This window comes from Sorex fumeus, unplaced genomic scaffold (assembly GCF_029834395.1).
Source record: "Sorex fumeus unplaced genomic scaffold, SorFum_2.1 ptg000018l, whole genome shotgun sequence".
NCBI lineage: Eukaryota > Metazoa > Chordata > Mammalia > Eulipotyphla > Soricidae > Sorex > Sorex fumeus.
Window position 1 is genome coordinate 36,667,114 of NW_026606075.1, and position 18,163 is coordinate 36,685,276.

Sequence of the window (18,163 nt, forward strand, 5' to 3'; positions counted from 1 at the left end):
TAGGAAAGTCAAGATTCCTGCCTTGTGGTGCCAGGGGGCGAAGTTGGCAGTCATGTGTCAGGCATGTTCCTTAACCCCTGCACTCTCCGACTCAACACTGAAGTATACTGTGCTTTGGAGTGGGAGTGTTACAACACCTGAGTTTTTGTTGTTGGTCTGTTTTGTTTGGGCCACCCCTGGCAGTGCTCAGGCTTACCCCTGGCTCTGCACTCACGATTGACTCTTGGTGGTGTTTGGGGACGGTGTGGGAGGCCAGCAATCCAACCCAGGTTGGCTGCCTGCAGTGATGCCCAAGTTTGGGTCGGCTGGTAAGTTTTAGGGGTTCTGTTCACCATTTGTATGTGTGCTTTCCTAGGAACATGAGGTGGAGAAAATGTTCACACTCAAAGGAAGCCTCTTGCCAGCAGCCGATGTCAAGAATATCAATTTTTTCGTCAGACCCTGGCTAGAACTGATGGATATAATGGCTGAAAATGTGCTTAGGTATCTCAGAGCTGATGCTGGGTCCATACAGAATCATTCCTCTAGTGGTTTGAGTGCTCATCAGGACACCTTTGCTTGCCAGCGCTTTGGGAAGTGGATCTTTGGACAGATGTGAGAGTGTGTCGGAGGAGAATGGGGGGTCAGGAGCAGGAAACTCTGCAGTCAGCCAAGGATAGATCCTCGGAACCCAGTGCGGTCCCCAAGTCTCCCGGGAGTGACTTCTGAGTGCATAGCCAGGAGTTATCCCTGAGCACCTGCCGGGGTGGTCCAAAAACTATAAATAGAGAATGGGAAACTTTGTGTATTGGGGCTTGGGGAGTCAGGGCAAACCACATAACCCCCCTGTCTCAGGACAGTAGAAAGCTCCGGCCTGTCTCAGTAGAAGGACCCAAATTTCTTTATAAAAAGAAAAACAGCTAATGGTTCTTTTTCAAGTACTGAATACCATATGCTCAAACTTCATAAGCAAAGTCAGAAGAAGCTGATTAAAATTTAATGTTGCAGCATCTATGGAGGAAGTGCACCAGCCCAGTCTGCATTACGTTTGATCGACGTGGCCCCTAAGGACTTAAAAGCATATGGGGTATTTGAGCAAAATCGGGCATGGTGTGGAGCAACCTTTTATTTTCCTAGAGACATCGCTTGATTAAATAGAAACATTTTTTTTCTGCAAGAAACAGATGTCCGTTGCTATAACCCTGAGAGGTTTTTTTTTCCCTCTTTTTGGGTGACACGTGGAAATGCACAGGGGTTACTCCTGGGTCTGTACTCAGGAATTACCCCCGGTGGTGCTCAAGGGACCATATGGGATGCTGGGACCTAGGAATCCAACCCGGGTCGGCCGCATGCAAGGCAAACGCCCTACCCGCTGTGCTGTTGCTCCAGCCCCAACCCTGAGAGTTTTCATGTCCCACCAATGGCCCAAGAGAAAGTAACACTGCCCCATGGCAGAGCACAGGTCAGCGGTTTCCAGAAAAAGCATCAAAATCAAGAGAGCAAGAAAACTAGAATCTTGGGCCGAGTCAGTGGTGGGGGTTAGCTCATAAGCGTCTCTTTAGGGCCCACTGTGTGTCAGGCACATGTGGGGCCCTGGGGAGCAGTCCTCGCCTCGGGGCCTCGGGCTAACGCACGGTCCTTCTCTTGCAGTGAAGACAGATGTGGCCCCACAAGAGATTTTCACATCTTGTTTGTGCCTCGGTGTCGCCTGCTGTGTGAGCAGCGGCTGAAGGACCGGGGCGTTCTGGGCTCCTTCATCCACAGGGAGGAGTACAGCCTGGACCTCATTCCCTTCGACGGGGACCTTCTCTCCATGGAGTCGGAGGGTGCCTTCCGAGTAAGTTCAGTGTTTGCCCTTTGAACTTGACGCTCGTTTCTGCCTCGTTTGTGATGGTGACACTGACACTGGCATTTCAGTGATTCCTGGAAGCCTCCAGTTTCTTCCTTTTTGGGGAGAGACGGGAGTTGGGCCACACCCAGCAGTGCTCAAGGTTTACTCCTGGTTCTGTGCTCAAGGATCACTCCTGCCCATGCTCGGGGAACATATGTGGTGCCAGGGACAGAACCCAGGTTGGCTGCGTGCAAGACCAGCGCCTTCCCCTGTGCTGTCTCTCGGGCCGCTGCTCCTCTTGCTTATGGAGACCCTCCTGTTTCAACGAATTCGCTTAAAATTGTTAATGCCCTTACTGAATTCTCAAAAATCAATTGCCCTTAAATGTGTTTATTTCTGGTGTTTCTCTGCTGCTGGTCGATGTTTGTCCTGGTGCCGGTCCCACCCTGACTTGACTGCCTGTGGAGGAAGCTTCGAGAGTGGAAGGCAGGGCCGCTCCAGCCAGAAATAGTCAAGTCTGTCACTGCGTTTTTCCAGTTAGCCATTTGTGAGGGATTTTGTTTCCATGACCCGCCTTTCTCCTTGATTGAGTCTTGGCAAGACCTGAAGTCTCTTATCTTACATTTTCATTTTCTAGAAATACAATTGCCTACATTTTTCATTCAAACTCTTGAGATTCTGCAGTGCGACCTCAGGGCTGGGTGCAGGGTGTGCGGGAAATTCTGTTTCTCCCACACGCCCGTCCCAGCCTGTTTCCTACTGGTTATTTTCAGCACATATTTATTTGTTTGCTTTGCTTTGGTTTTTGCTTGGGGCCTCACCTGGTGATGCTCAGGGATTACTCTTGGGTGTCCTCAGGGGTCCATATTTGACTCTTTGATGCCAGGGAAGCACCTTTGCACTGAACTACCTATCTGGCCCCCCAGAGTTTTTCTTTTTTAAATGTTGTCTTTTTCTGAAAAGTGGATTTTTTGTTTGCAAATATGATTTTATATGTTTTGTGTACTATCTTTATGACAGGGAGCACTTCTGAAAAAATTCTCTTTAAAAGTGTCAGCTTGGCTCTTAGGGGCGCCTGGGCCAGAACTCTGGCTCTTTCTTTTGTGGGGTGAGATTTCTCCATGCTTAGTCCCTTAAGAGAATCTGTAGACCCAAAAGCATTGATTTATGTGAGTTTTCAACTGTTGGAATACACGGAGCTTAGGTTTATCAGGTTGCACCCATCACAGTGCTCCCGAGTCTCTCCCATTACTTTGTCCGTAACCACTTCTATGCTCTCTTCCCCAACCAATTTGTAAGGTCTCATCCTTCTTAGACACTGAAGCTGTACTGTAAGTTAATATTGCCTTTCTCCTCTCCTTATGTCTTTTGAGCAGTTTACTTTAATGCAGTGTCCTTTTGTATAGATACAGGAAGACAATTAATTCATATTATGCTTTATAACTTAGAATTTAATTGGCTTTGGATATTATTCGCTCCCGGGCATCTGCTTTCCCAACTTAAGCCTCAGTTGCCCTCACTTCCTAGTACCCCAAGGGCAGGGTCCCGAGGAGGGACTGGATGGTACCAGGGCAAGCCAGTAAGTTATGTGCTACCCTGGCATCGCGATGGGCCAGGCCAAGGTGCCACGGTTCTTAACTATAAGTTAAGAGTTTGATCATAGGCAAATGCTGTCATGATCCAAAAGTAACGACGAGACTAGGACCCTGCTGCTAGGAATAGGAAAGATATCTGGCCTGAGCACTGCAGTCTGAGATCGAGATGGCCCTAGGAGAGCAATTCTATAAGCTCAAAGTATTTCTTACTGTGTCCATACAAAATGATTAATATTATGTATGCTTATATGTTGGTTGGACAAGGAGAGGAGAAATAGGTCCTAGAAGCAGTTTTCCTGTGTGTCCTGACTAGTTTGGATTAGACTGAACTTTCTCCCCTTCAAACAGCCTTCAGTAAATGATTTCAGTATATTGAGGCAGTTTCCCTTATCTCACAGGAACCTAGCTGGCCTTAGGTATGCAGATCCCAGGTGCTAAGCCAGGCCTGATCTTTGGGATGTAGATGCCTGGCTCCAGGCAGGCTGATGTAGATTCCAAGCTCTAGGGACTGGTCTTTGTTTTGCTAATCCAAGTGCTTTGTTGTAGCTTGTAAAAGGTGAGGCCAGGATTCCTGAAACAATGTGGATGTAAAGAAACAATGTATGGTTTGCTGCCTCAATGTTCTTTCTGTAACTCCTTTTGATGACATCACTATATTGCGCCCTTTAGAGGTACTGTGATCTATGTAAGGGAGATTTAAGGGCTCTCTGGGGGGACATGTGCATCAGAGAACCTGGGAAGATGGGGCTGAGGACCTAAGCTGAGAGAACAAAGGAGCACATGCTTGAGAGATCCTGGGGCCTCCATGACATATATCTCTTCCCTGTAATAAACTGCTGCTAAGACCAACCAGCCTGGTCCCCATTTCCTTCCTTCGCCTGACCAATGCCATCCACCTCCCCGGAGTGGGGAAACGGCCTGAGACCACCGAACATGGGCTGTGGGAGAGATAGACCGCCGGCCCTTTTATTTTTTGTGTGTTTACACATTCAACCAGATGTTTTTCCTATGACATATTATTCACTGTAAATAGGGAAAATTGGGCATGGTTGGAGTTCTGGCAGGCCGAGTGAGACCCCCCCCCAAGTGGGTAACCAGCACCTAGAGTGTGCGACCCTCAGCCTCAGCGAGAAAGGGAGGGAAAGGGAAAAAAAGTACCGGAATGAAGGGGAAGATGCAAGGGGGAAACACATCAGCTTGATAATGTCCTCTAAAAACAGCGTACCAGGGCCAGAGAGATAGTAAGGTGGGTAGGGCACTTGCCTTGCCCCGGCTGACCCGGGTTCGTTCCCGGGACCCCATATGGTTCTCCAAGCCTCGCCTGGTGTGACCCCCAGTGCTAAGCCAGGAAGTCAGCCTGAAAACGTGCCCAGCCCCAATGTTCCCGGCGCCACTCATAGAGGCGGGACTGAGTAAAAATGTGTGTATGTAGTATCAGTGGGTTTAGCGCTGAACCCTCACAAATGGCCCTGGGGGCTGAACGGCCCTGTGAAATCCACTGAGAAGAGTAGAACTCGGCTGATAATGCAAAGGTTCACCCCACTCCCAGTTACAGCAGAGCAGAGCATGCAGGGTAGACATGTGTTGTTAACGTGTGTGTGTGTGGGTGTGGGTGTGTGTGAGTGACACATCTGGCGATGCTCAGAGGGTACTCCTGGCACTCTAGTAGCCTGGCATTGGTCACTATCGCTCTGGCCTCTGTTGTTAGCACTGTAGCACTGTCCTCCCATTGTTCATCGATTTGCTGGAACGGGCACCAGTAACGTCTCTATTCTGAGACTTGTTGTTACTGTTTTTGGCACATCGAATATGCCACAGGGAGCTTACCAGGCTCTGCCGTGCGGGCAGGATACTCTAGGTAGCTTGCCGGGCTTTCCGAGAAGGACGGAGGAATCTAACCCGGGTAGGCCATGTGCAAGGCAAACGCCCTACCCGCTGTGCCATTGGCTCCTGTGGTTAACTTCAAAAAAAATTTTTTTAATACGGAATTATGGGTGGTGGGGATATAGCTTAGAGGGCTAGAGCCCCAGCATCACCTGGGGAGCCCCGGGTTCAGGACAGGAGGGACCCACACACCACCAGATATGGCCCTAGGGGCTTTTAAAGAGGAATTACAAGGGCTGGAGCAATATGCATTGGGAGGGCATTTGCCTTGCACGCAGCTGACCCAGGTTCAATTCCTGGCAACCCATATGGTTCCTGAAGCACCACCAGAATAATTCCTGAGTGCAGAGCCAGGGGTATCCCCTGAGCCTCGCCAGGTGGGAGTTGTTTGAGGTGTCTCTGTAGTAATAAACTATTTTTTAAAATGAATGTTTTGTTTTTGTGCTCGGGGCTGGGCAGGGCCAGGCAGGGGCCGGCTTAGCTGTCCGCAGGCAGACACAGTTCCCACTCTGAACAGTCTCCTGGGCCCCTGAGCAGTTCGAAAGAGGCCCCCTAATGCTTCCCTTCCCCTGCATCTTCCTCTCTGCTCTGCTCCAATGCAGAGTTTCTGGTCCTTTTCTGAGGACTCTTTGGACATCCCAACCAGGGTGTTCTGGACTGAAGTGTGAGGCTGCACCCCAGACTTGGCAGAGACATCCTATGGGACCTTTGGGGATACTGTGCTCACTCTGGGCCAGGCTATCTGGGAAGTCTCCCTCTGCACCCCGCCCCCACTCTGCACCCCTAGTCCTCACGCCTTTGGGGTGCACTCCCGTAGGCCGCTGCTTTAGTCAGGGTCAAAGATTCCACGATGAGGGGCTGGAGCAAGAGCACAGCGGGTAGGGCGTTTGCCTTGCATGCGACCGACCCGGGTTCGATTTCCAGCATCCCATATGGTCCCCCGAGCACCACTAGGAGTAGTCCCTGAGTGCATGAGCCAGGAGTAACCCCTGTGCATTGCCAGGTGTGACCCAAAAAGAAAAAAATAAAGAGAGTCCTGCGATGGGCACTAGCAGTGCCGTCCCATCAGGTGGAGTGCAGGTGAAGTGCGTTGCGTGGTTTCCCTCCTCTGCTCTCTGCACTTGCTGGATGAAGGGATTGAGGCGCAGGAGTGATCTTGAGGCCCCGCTGGGGACTGTGTGTGCTCTGTCAGACCTGCTGAACCGCCCGGCTGGGGGCGCGTGCGTGCTCTTCCCTCTTTCTGGGCCAAAGATGTTTCTTTTTGTCTGTGTGTTAAATGGACCTTGTGGCCCTTCTCCGAGACCGTGGCTGCCCTGCTCCTGTCCCCTGTGACACTTGCTGCTGTATGTGGGAGAGGCTGCCTGCCCTTCTGCAAGCCCAGCGTGTTCTGCTGTGTGGTCACGCGGGCATGCAGAGGCCAGCCTTTCCTCGCCTGCCCAGCGATGCTGGCCCCCAGTACAGGCGCTGCCTTGGGGCCTCGGTGCTGACTCGCAGAGCCTGTGCCCACGCGCCCGGCCCTCTCCCACAGGAGTGCTACCTGGACAGCGACCAGACGAGCCTGTACCACGCGGCCAAGGGCCTGATGACGCTGCAGGCCCTGTACGGGACCATCCCCCAGATCTTCGGCAAGGGCGAGTGCGCCAGGGTGAGCCAGGGCGGGGAGGGGGCCTCTCTCCTGCGGGTGGGGATTGGGGCTCCACCTCGCAGTGCTCTTGGCTCTGTGCTCGGGCCACCAAACTGAGGCTGTCTGCGTGCAAGGCGTGACCCCTGGCCCCTCTGCTGTCTCCCAGCCCTCTTTCCTTTTCTCTTTTCTGTTCTTTATCTTTTCTTTTCCATCCCTACTCTCCCTCCCTCTCTCGCACTCTCCCTCCTCCCACCCTCTCCATACCCAGCAGTGCTTGGGGCTCACTCCTGGCAGGGTTTGAGGGATCGTATGTGGTGCCAGGCACTGAAGAGTTTTGGTGAAATGGTATCACCCTGCCGCACCCCTCTCTTGACATCAACGATCACTTCTTTGTAGAATGGTGAGATCCTGGTAGTGAATCCGCAATACAGCTCATGGAGGATCCTGATGTATTGGGCTTGAATGCCCTGATTGGCTAGGGCTTCAATGACCGCTTCCGTCTCAACAGAATCAAAGGCCTTCTTTAAATCAATGAACGTTAAGCAGAGCGGCATCTTGAACTCCCGAGAAACCTCAATGAGTTTGGTTATCGTGTGGATATGGTCGATGGTGCTGAATCCTTTGCGGAACCCTGCTTGCTCACATGGTTGTCCTTCATCTAGTGTTCTGCCAATCCTATTCAGGATGACTCGAGTGAACAACTTGTAGATGACAGACAATAGGCAGATCGGGCGATAGTTGCCAATGTCATGGATGTCTCCCTTCTTGAACAGTAGTACGGTCCTGCTGGTTTTCCATTGAGATGGAACCTTGCATTCAGACAGGTAGCGAGTGAAGAGCCGAGCCAGTGTATTGATGAGTACTGACGGCAGGTTCCTCAGGTGTTCAGGTCTGACCTTGTCTGGGCCGGGTGCTGTTTGCTTCTTTACTGACGAAATGGCGTGTCGGATTTCGGAAGGGAGAACGTTGGGAACGACATACCCATCCTGTGGAATTTGGTATGTCGGCAAGTGGACATGGCTATCGAAGAGATTTGAGTAGAAGTCATGGATAATCTTCTCCATTGCCGTTCTGGAGGATGTGATGGATCCATCAGGACGTCGGAGGGCAGTCATCTTGGTCTTATAGTTGGCGAAGGACAGGCGGGCCTTACGAATACTTTTCCCGGCTTCTGCCGCATCTACCAGTACTTCTGCTCTTCTCTCTTTGAGGTCTTCCTTGATCGCATCTCTGCACTGCTTTGCAAGCTCGGACGTTAGCTTGCGGTTGCCTGAGGCATGCGCCAAACCTCGCTGGCGAATTAGCTCAGGAGTTTTCGAAGATAGGCGACTTTTTGTGGCTATCTCTCTCTTGGCGTTCCTCGCACATTCATGGAGGTGCTGAACCAGTCGATCGTATTCCTCGTCAATGTTGTCAACAATGGCATCTTCCCATGTTGCCGCAATAGTACCGAAGAGTTCCCAGTTGGTGGTCGTTCTGGGAGTTCTCTTTTTGAACTTTGCAGCCCTTTCTCCCCGCTCTGTGAAGTAGAATTTTGCACGAAGGAGACGGTGGTCTGATCCCGTTCGAAATTTTGGGACAACAGCGACATCAGTCAGGCAAAACCGTCGATTGAATATGATGTGGTCTATTTCGTTGTGGTATCGTCCACCGGGAGACTCCCATGTCCATCGTTTAGATTCTGCCTTCTGGAACTGTGAGTTACCATGAATGGTCTTGGTCGACATGATGAACTCAGACAGTCTCTCACCCTGTTCGTTCCATTCTAGGCCATGGGTTCCGATGTGAAGTTCTTCAGCTGATCTTCTCGGTCCTATCTTGGCATTAAAATCACCCACAATGATCTTGTAGAAGGTGTGGTCTTCTTTATAGAACTTCTCTAGCTCCATGTAGAACTTCTCGATTTCTCTTTCATCATAATGAGATGTTGGTGCGTAGACAACGAAGATAGAAACTGCAGGCAGTGAGCCACATCTATTCAAATGTAAACGTCCGATTCGGGTTGTTAGGCATTCGAATGAATCAATGCTCTTGGCCAAGTTTGTGTTGACAAGGACACCGACGCCTCCAACACCTCTTTTATCGCATGTTCCTAGGAACAATTCTTCTCCAGTGTCGAAAACAGCATGGTGAGATTCGTGTCTTCTTGTCTCGGTCAGACCAATGATGTCGTACTTGATCATTCGCGCTTGTACCATCAGGTCCTCGATGGATGCATCTGATGCTAGCGTACGTGCATTGAAAGTACAGACGATCATTTTTGTCTTCCTTCGTTGTGGCAGCCTAGGTCGGCCTTGAGATTTTGTCGGCCTCTCCTTTCTCATCCTTCTCAGTGCTGCCATGTCGGTGAAGCCTTCAGGGTCAGGTGAATGAGACCAGTTGTAGTTACTGGTTTTGGCATATCGAATACACAGCGGATAGCTTGCCAGGCTCTTCCGTGCGGGCGGAATACTCTGGGTAGCTTGCCAGTCTTTCCGAGAGGTATAGAGGCTTTTGGGGTGACCTCTAATCACCCTTGTAGGTGTTACCATATTTGAACCCTATCAAATATGGTACGACAATTCCAGAGGACGGGTATTTAGTGTCTTATGATGTGTCGCTTGCGGCCGCGCGGGTCCGGAAAGCGTCCTGGAGTGTGGCGACGGCTGGGTAGTGGAAGTAGTGTCGAGAGTGGAAGTCTGCCAGTGGGGTATTTATCTGGGTAGGGTGGGTCTCCTGTGCACAATTCGATCCCTGGGTGGTTGATGGAAGCAGACAGGGCAGGGTAGGGTGGGGCTCCTGATTAGAATCCCTTTGTCACCTGTGGTGGTGGGAGCAAGCCGAGAAGCTCTGTCCCTGGGTCCGCCGAGCCTGGAGTCCAAGGTCTCAGAGAGTTCCGCTTACCTTGTTCTGTGGGTCTTCAGTTGTGCGTGGGTCTCGGCCGGAGCTGCCGCGCGGGTCCGGAAAGCGTCCTGGAGTGTGGCGACGGCTGGGTAGTGGAAGTAGTGTCGAGAACATCATGCGACGACTGGAATGGGAAGGAATGGGAGTGAAGATAGATGGTCGGCAACTACACCACCTCCGCTTTGCTGATGACATTGTTTTAATAACACCAAACATCAGCCACGCGGCACAAATGCTGGCCGACTTTGACCGTGAGTGTGGAAAGGTAGGACTACAGCTGAATCTTACGAAGACAATGTTTATGAGAAACAGCCTTGTTCCTGACGCCCCATTCTCTCTCAATGGAACGACCATCTCTGAATGCAACAGCTATGTGTACCTAGGTCGAGAGGTCAACATGACAAATGACCTGGCACCCGAGCTGTGCAGGAGGAAGAGAGCGGCTTGGAACGCCTTCAAGAACGTCGAAGAAATAGCTAAGAGGACGAAGAACCTCCGGCTCCGGGCACATCTCTTTGATTCCACTGTTCTTCCTGCATTAACATATGCCTCAGAGACCTGGGCCCTACGCAAACAAGATGAGAACGCCATTCAGGTCTCCCAAAGAAGAATAGAAAGAGCTATGCTTGGAATATCACGTTTCACTTAAATGAGAGAACGAATCCGGTGTTCTGACATCCGTCGACGATCAAGGATCAGGGACGCTGTCTCATTTGCCAAGTTGTCGAAAATCAGATGGGCTGGTCACGTAATGAGATTTAAAGACGACCGTTGGACTAGAGCTGTTACTGATTGGATTCCACGGGATGTCAAGAGACCACGTGGCCGCCCACCTACCAGATGGTCAGACTTCTTTGTCAAGGTCATGAACGATCGGTTTGAGACCCTCCATGTTCCCGGAGCGAAGAGATGCCATTGGGCTACACTAGCACGCGACAGGGACAAATGGAGACGTTACTGGCGCCCGCTCGAGCAAATCGACGACTAACGGGAAGTTAAGTGATTAAGTGATTAAGTGATGTGGTGCCAGGAATTGAACCTGGGTCAGCCACCTGCAAGGCAAGCATCCTACCCACCATACTGTCTCAGGCCTGTCTTGTTTTATTTTATTGTTCGATTTTTTTCCGTCTTATTTTTAAATTTTGGATTGCTGGACTCTTTTTTAGCTTCATTTTAAAATCCGCCCATTGCTAAAAAGGCTCCTGTACTTTGTTTCCAGCAAGTGGCCAATATGATGATCAGGATGAAGAGAGAGTTTACAGGAAGCCAGAATTCCATATTTCCTGTTTTTGATAACCTCTTGTTGCTTGATCGAAATGTGGATTTATTAACGCCCCTTGCGACTCAGCTGACATACGAGGGACTCATCGATGAAATTTATGGCATCCAGAACAGTAAGTGAAGTGACATCAGTTACTAATAGGTTAGCTGAGTAAAATCAATCTCAAAAGTGTCTGTTTTCGAAGGTGCGGCCTTTGTGTGTAAGTCAGAAAACTTGAAAATGTCAGGCACTGACTTTCAGCCCAAGGTTAAAGTGAGCTCGAGCCAGGACACTATCGGGGAAACCGAGGCGAAGGCCTTGTGCAGAGGTCCATGCGGTGTGCAGCCCCGCTGCTCAGGCCGTCCAGGGAGGCGTGAGGAATAGAGTGTTTCTGAGGGTTGCCTGGGTCCGAGGTCAGGGGGGTTTGGCCCCGGATGTTAGATTCTGTAGCACTTCAGATCTGAGTGGGGGCCAGGAAAGCGCACGGAGCTAGTGCCAGGTGCACAGCCAGAGCTCAGTTCCATCTGCGCTCCTGCCTTGTCCGGTGAGCACTGAGCCAGGAGTAGCTCCTGCTGGGATATAGTCTGAGAAGTTTCCCACAGTCTGATTCATGTCTTTTCTTCAGAACAGGGAGCCCCAGGCCGCAAGAGGGGTAACTCCAGCGCCTTTAGGAGTGGCCCTGGCCGGGAACAGCCCTGGGGATAGAGCCCCGGTCTGAAAGGACGGGGATGCAGCTAACTGCATGGGGTCTCTCTGGGGACACAGAGCCCTGCAGCTGCTGAGTGCTGGCCGAGTCCGGACAGTGCTGTCTGTCCAGTGTGCCAAGCTGGTTATCGCAGAGTGGATTGCGATGGCGTGTGTGTATGTGTGTGTTCATGTGTGTTAGTGTGTATGTTACTGCAGTGGTGAATGCATGGCTCAGTGACAGCGGCCACGGAAGCAGAACAGGACCACACATGGAGGCATTTCCACACAACAGAGTGTTTCCCTGCTCTTTAATAATTATGGAGGTGTTTCCGTTTTGTTTTTTACCAGTTGTTCCGAAGGATAACTTCTTAAGTTGTTTCCTTTTGTGGGGACACTCGTAAGCAGTGCCCAAGGGACTGTGGGGCTGATCTCGGTGATTTTCTGCTCTGTGGGGCCAGTCCATGGCCCTGGGGCCACCGGGGCTGTGCCTGGCAGCAGCTGTGGGGTGATGCCACACACACAGCCCCTCCCCAGATTCCTGCTCCGAGCTGTCACTGGCACAGGAGCACCCCGGCGAGGGGTCCCCACCTCCCGGTGCTTCTGCAAGTCTCTCGGGGGATCTGGCAGAGGTGCTGGGGTTGGGGGTGCGGAGGTGTGAGAGATGGGGCTCGAGGGGTGCCTCCGGGAGGAAGGAGTTTCGGGAACTCACAGTCTCTTCACATCACACACTTCCTGTTGATCAAACATTTAATTAAGGGAGAGGGCTGGAGTGATAGCACAGTGGGTAGGGCGTTTGCCTTGCACACGGCTCAGCCCGGCTTCGATTCCCAGCATCCCATATGGCCCCCTGAGCAACGCCAGGAGTAATTCCTGAGTGCAGATCCAGGAGTAATTCCTGTGCATCGCTGGGTGTAACCCCCCCCCCCACCAAAAGAAACCGTTAAGAGAAATCTGAAAAACAAGGGGAAATTGGGCTTCCCCATAACCCCCCAGCTCTGTGCCCGTGGCTGGACCGAGGGCGATGGCAGGCCTGTGCAGGAGCTGCGTGCAGGCTGCCTGGGCCAGCGGCTGCCCCTCAGCTTTGAGCTGGAATGCGAGGTCTTGCCGACCTCGTGTATCTCAGCATGTGCTCAGGCCCCGGGTCCCACGGCCACCGTGGCGTGCTGTCTCCAGACACTGGCGCCCGGGCTGTTCGGAGCGGCTTAGGATTTGGAAAGCATCCGAGAAGTGTTTTTATTCCGTCGGTCCCTTTCTCTCCCCACATTTTCCGGTGCAGGAGTTCTTGTTGTTGCTTTATGATTCTCAGCACCCACCCCACAGTGCTCAGGGCCCACACAGGGCAGTGCTCAGAGGAAGACAGCTGGACTTGAGCGTGAGCTGCCCCTGATGACCCGTCTCTCTGGACCCACAGCAGGGGAGCTGATGGTGTGTAGACACGTCGGGATTTGTGTTGAAACTGGAGGAGATGTTTTTTTAAAAGGAACCAACTTGGAGGTAGAGGCAGTGCAGCAATTAGGGTGAGTTTGGTCCCCAGGACCGCATATGGTTCCCCCACTCACTGCCAAGAATAAGCCCAGAGCACAGAGCCAGGAATAAGCCTTGAGTACTGACAGGTGTGGCCCAAATATCAGAGAAAGGAAAAAGAAAGGAAAGAAGCCTTCGGAGCTGTCTCCCGCCCTCATGCACACTTCCATGCTGAGGTGATTCCTGGGATCTTATTTTTCTTTTTCTTTTTCGGAGAGTATTTTGCCCGCACGGCAAAGCCTGGCAAGCTACCCGTGACGTGTTCGATATGCCAAACACAGTAACAAGTCTCAAAATGGAGACGTTACTGAGCCCTCTTGAGCAAAATCGATGAACAATGGGAGGACAGTGACAGGGGTCACACTTGGCAATGCACAGGGGTTACTCCTGGCGCTGCACTCAGGAGGTACTCCTGGCGGTGCTCAGGGGGCCATATGGGATGCTGGGACTCGAACCAGGGTCTTCCCAGTGCAAGGCAAACACCCTCCCTGCTGTGCTATCACTCCAGCCCCATCCTGGGCTCCTCTTGGCTTGTTGAGATGTCGGTGTAGACTGCATGCACTTGCACAGGCCAGCAGGACAGACATTGAGCCGCCCTGGGGCATGTTTCCTCGGGTGGCCCCATCCTGAGTTCGGTTCGGGCTGGCAGTGGCAGAAGGCGGCCCATGGGCCAGGCCAGGGAACCCGTGCGTGAAAAGCGTGAACGTCCTGCGCTCGTGCACAGCTAGTGACTCAAAGCCCAGTGCTCTCCCCTGAAAGGAAGTCTCTGGAGTCTCACTTGGGGTGTCCCCTCCCGTGCAGGTCATGTAAAGCTGCCACCCGAGAAATTCGCCCCGAAGAGGCAGGGTGACGGGCAGGACCTGCCCACAGAGGCCAAGAAGCTGCCTCTGAACTCAGCCGAGGAGCTCCACGCCGAGATCCGAGACTGCAACTTCAACGCCGTGGGCGCCGTGCTCAGCAAGAAGGCCAAGGTCATCTCGGCTGCCTTTGAGATGACTGGGGCCTGGGGCCAGGTGGCAGGCGGGCTGCGGGCGCCTGGGGAAAGGTGGTGCCAGGTGTCCGGTCCTTTGCCAGTCACCGTCCGCACTCCCTGTCCCTCTCTCCTTCCTCCCAGCCGCTGGTGGTGGCGGCATCTCCGCTAGCTCCTGCATCTAGGGAATCCGGGATCAGCCCGAGCAGGCTGGGACGGCGGGTGATACTGAGAGCACAGTCCCCGGCCCCCAGCTTCCTTAGCACCTCGCGCCCTCCTGCTGCTCTTTATTCTGGGTTCAGCTCACTTTTGAAACCTGAATCAGTAAAATGATAGAAGCTGAATTTTTTAACTCTGGGGAAGTTTTTAAAAATCACTTTTTCCCTTGAAGGATGGACTTCCTGATTTCATCTTTTTTAGGAGTTATCTCTACTGTATCAGTATTTGTATTTCTTTGGGGTTTTTGTTGTTGTTTTTTTTTTTTTGAGGGGAGGCACACCCAGAGGTGCTCAGGGCTAAATCCTGGCTCTGCGCTCAGGGATCACTTCTGGTGGGCTGAGGCAACCCCATGGGATGCTGGGGATCGAACCCAGGCTGGCCGCATGCAAGGCGAGCACCTCGCCACTGTTCTGTCACTCTGACCCCATTGTTGTTGTATTTCTGAAGTTGCTTTTGTCTCACTTGGGTTTTGTTCTTCAATTTTTTATTTCCTCACCGTGACTTATAAAGATATGGATAAGAAGTGTCGGGCATTCACTGTGCCAGCTCCGAGCTCGCCGTGGTGTCCAGTTCCCTCCCTTCCCGCTGCCAGTGCTCAGGGCTGGCTCCTGGCAGGCCTCGGGGTTCTGTGGGGAGGCCGGGCACTGAGCAAGCGCCTCCCCCACTGTATAGCTTGGACCCAGGAAACGTTTTACACTTGATTTGTGTTAGGGCACGGATCGTGATCTCCCTTTAACGACAAAGAAACTCCAGAGACTGCAAACAGCAAGCAAGGTTTATTGTAAGACTGGCTAGCCAGGGTCAAGCCGCCTACACAGACACGCAGGTCAGTTAGGTGAGGCAAGACCCCGAACTTCTTCAAAGGGGATCTTATATAGGCCTTCACTGGCCGTTACAGCAAAGCCCGCGCATTTCATAGCCAATAGATTTGTAACAACATATGCTTTCTTAACCAATCCATGTAGAAGTACATCACTCCTTAGCCTATAGATTCAAAGACCAGCATTTACGTACATAGGCATTGTGACTAGTGGGCATCAGGTAACTTGGACATTTGGTTATCACCTTGCTTCCTCTGATTCTCAGCCCTGCATTCCGGAGGTGGATAAGGGAAGAGTTCTTAAGGGAGGTAACAGATAAGGAGGACAGGAAAGGGAGAGTTACTAATTTATAGAGTTTTAACTCTGGAATCTCCCTCAGGGTCCCTAGGGACCTAACATTCCTCCCTTTCTCTACTTCATATTGAGGAATCTTCCTCAGTGGGCTCTTCATACAGAGGAGTAATTTCCTCAGTGGGCAGGGTCCAGTATTGTTACCCAGAATTAGGAGGATTTTCAAGACTCAAACCAATTCTCCCAGGCCTCCCTTTCTCTCCGACGTTGTTCAAGGCCCTCCCCGAGCTTGGCCGTGAAGTCTCAGACCATCCCTGTGTGATCAGTATAGAGTAGCAGCATTTTTCTCCCAACACCACACATAAATCCCCATTCTTCATTGCCTTGGGAGGGGGCCTTCCCTATCTACCTGCCTACATCCTATTGCCCACCCCCCCAGAGATTCCACCACCTTGAATCTTTAAGGGAGAATGGCAGAAGGTCCATCTTCTGGAGCTGCTTCATGCTGACAATGGGGCGCTGGCCCTGCCTACACAAGGGGTGAAATCTCATGCTACCTCAGCTTTTTAGTGGCCCTCAGCAATGAATTGGTTGGGTTCCTGAAGTTATCTGAAAGAAAAGATCAGTTCGATTAGACTGAGGGATATCACTTTGAAAGGGTTAGACCCTGGAGGAGTAGAAGTTCCTTTCTGACCCAGTAAGGACAGAGTTCTCTACCCACAGGTTTGGCTGATAGAAAAATGACTTCCTGTGTCCAGATTTTTCTACTGGACACAGAAACACCAAGCCATTCTCTGGCTTTCTCAGTGCAGATTGGAAAAGCTTCTGCCCATACACTGAAGCTATCAATAAGAACCAACAGATATTTATACCTTGAACATATGAGCATTTGATCATTTGCATAAAGCCAAGCTGCGATCCTCCTCTAAGTTCCTTGATGCTGAACAGGTGTTAGGAGAGAAGGATCAAGATTTCCACTAGGTTCATTAATGGCACAGAAAGCACAGTTCTGAGTTACTTCTACCTTACTTGCTATTGAGTCCCTTTAATAATATTCCACTGCATTGGTCCAGGAGTTAGCAACTTTCCTTGTTGGTAAATCATCCATCATCTTCCTTTTGGAAACCTCCAATGTCCGTCGTTCCTCTTCTGCAGAGCATTCTTGCTTAGAGGAAACATTCTCTGGTGTTAATCCCATGATGCAACAAAAATTAAGAGCTGTTAACATCCTTGTTCTCTCAAATGACTGTTCACAGAAAATGAGATGCAATACAGAAAGTATAGAAAGAAAATTCACAGTATTTTAGAACGAGCTATTAATCCATTCTAACTTAACCAGTTTAGATGCCCTTTCTTGACACTTTGGCCAATTCACAGACTGGGGGAAATCAATTCTGCACTTTGGGATGAGCTTCACCCTAGTAAAGCTCTGATCGAACTAGTGACAGCATTCATTTCTCTCCACCTTCATTTTAAAACTTTGCAAGATAGCTTAACAAATCTAGCTTGTTCTTTTGCATAAACACAGTAAGATTAGAGAACTCTCCATTTGGGATACCCCATTATTTACTGAGAAGTCCTGGGGATCGGCTAAAGACAGGAGACACACCAATAGTGGCATTAATCTGATTTGGCACGTCAGAGCTACCCAGGCCTGGCCAGAAGATGTCCCACGACGAACTGGATGGCCTCGAGCCTTCGGGCCTCATTTTCCACAGAGATGTCCTGGCAGAAAGGAGTCCATCCCATCCCTTCTTCAGGGCTGGGAGAAATCCTGATTTCCAGGTTTTTCCTTGACGCTGAGAGTAGGCCCAGACTGAGATAGTCATTGCAGAGTCCTGGATTCCTCATTCTCCATAGCAGTGATGATTTCCGGTCTTTCCTTGAGCTGGCCTGCCTGTAGGGTCGCCCTGAGGTTTGTAGGGTACTTGAAAACAGTACCCGTTAAATCCCTGCTCCTGTCATTTAGACAGATCCCCTGACTGTTCCCTGAAAGAGGGCTTTGGGGTCCCATAGTTGGTTTTTCCTGTCTGCATGAGGGGTAGACCCTATTACAGAGAGGAAAGACTTATCTGGATTTATGCAAACCAACATAGTGCCATGAAACATCAAAAAACATACTGAAGGTACAAAAGAAGAGAAAAGCAAGCATTTCACTTTACTCACAGAGATGTAATACACCCATTTGCTGTGGGTCCTAGTCAGAGAAGCTAAAATCTGTAGACATAAAGCATACCGTTTAACATGTTTTTCAATCCCACATGGAAAAACTTTAACTTCCCATTAATAAGAGCACTGTACCAGGAGTCCAGTGTACAGTTTAACATGTCTAATTCATTTAACCCCATGTCAAAAACCCTTGATGTCCTGCAACTTTTGAAAAATTCAATTATCTTAAGAGCACTATAACAGGAGTCCAGATAATCCGTCCAGTGTCTTTCCCGTAGATCTTACAAAAAGGTACTAGAACAATTCTGCATGTGATTTAAAGAGTTTCTTACAACAAAACAATTTGATCAGTTCCTTTTCTTTAAAACAACCTCAAACCTTCTACACATTCCTTTACATACATTCTGTAACTTTCATTCATTTAA

General features: G+C 50.7%; 1 protein-coding gene across 1 annotated transcript in view; it reads left to right on the forward strand.

The window, feature by feature from the left end:
- Positions 1-361: 361 nt before the first annotated feature.
- Positions 362-18,163, forward strand: part of LOC130021670 (vacuolar protein sorting-associated protein 33A-like) — a gene marked incomplete at its 5' end in the record, with an annotated part of 38,420 nt that continues 20,618 nt past the window's right edge. The window contains 5 exon segments of the mRNA XM_056112424.1: positions 362-483; positions 1,630-1,816; positions 6,818-6,934; positions 11,016-11,190; positions 14,070-14,281. Of these exon segments, the coding sequence (XP_055968399.1) occupies positions 362-483; positions 1,630-1,816; positions 6,818-6,934; positions 11,016-11,190; positions 14,070-14,281 (813 nt within the window).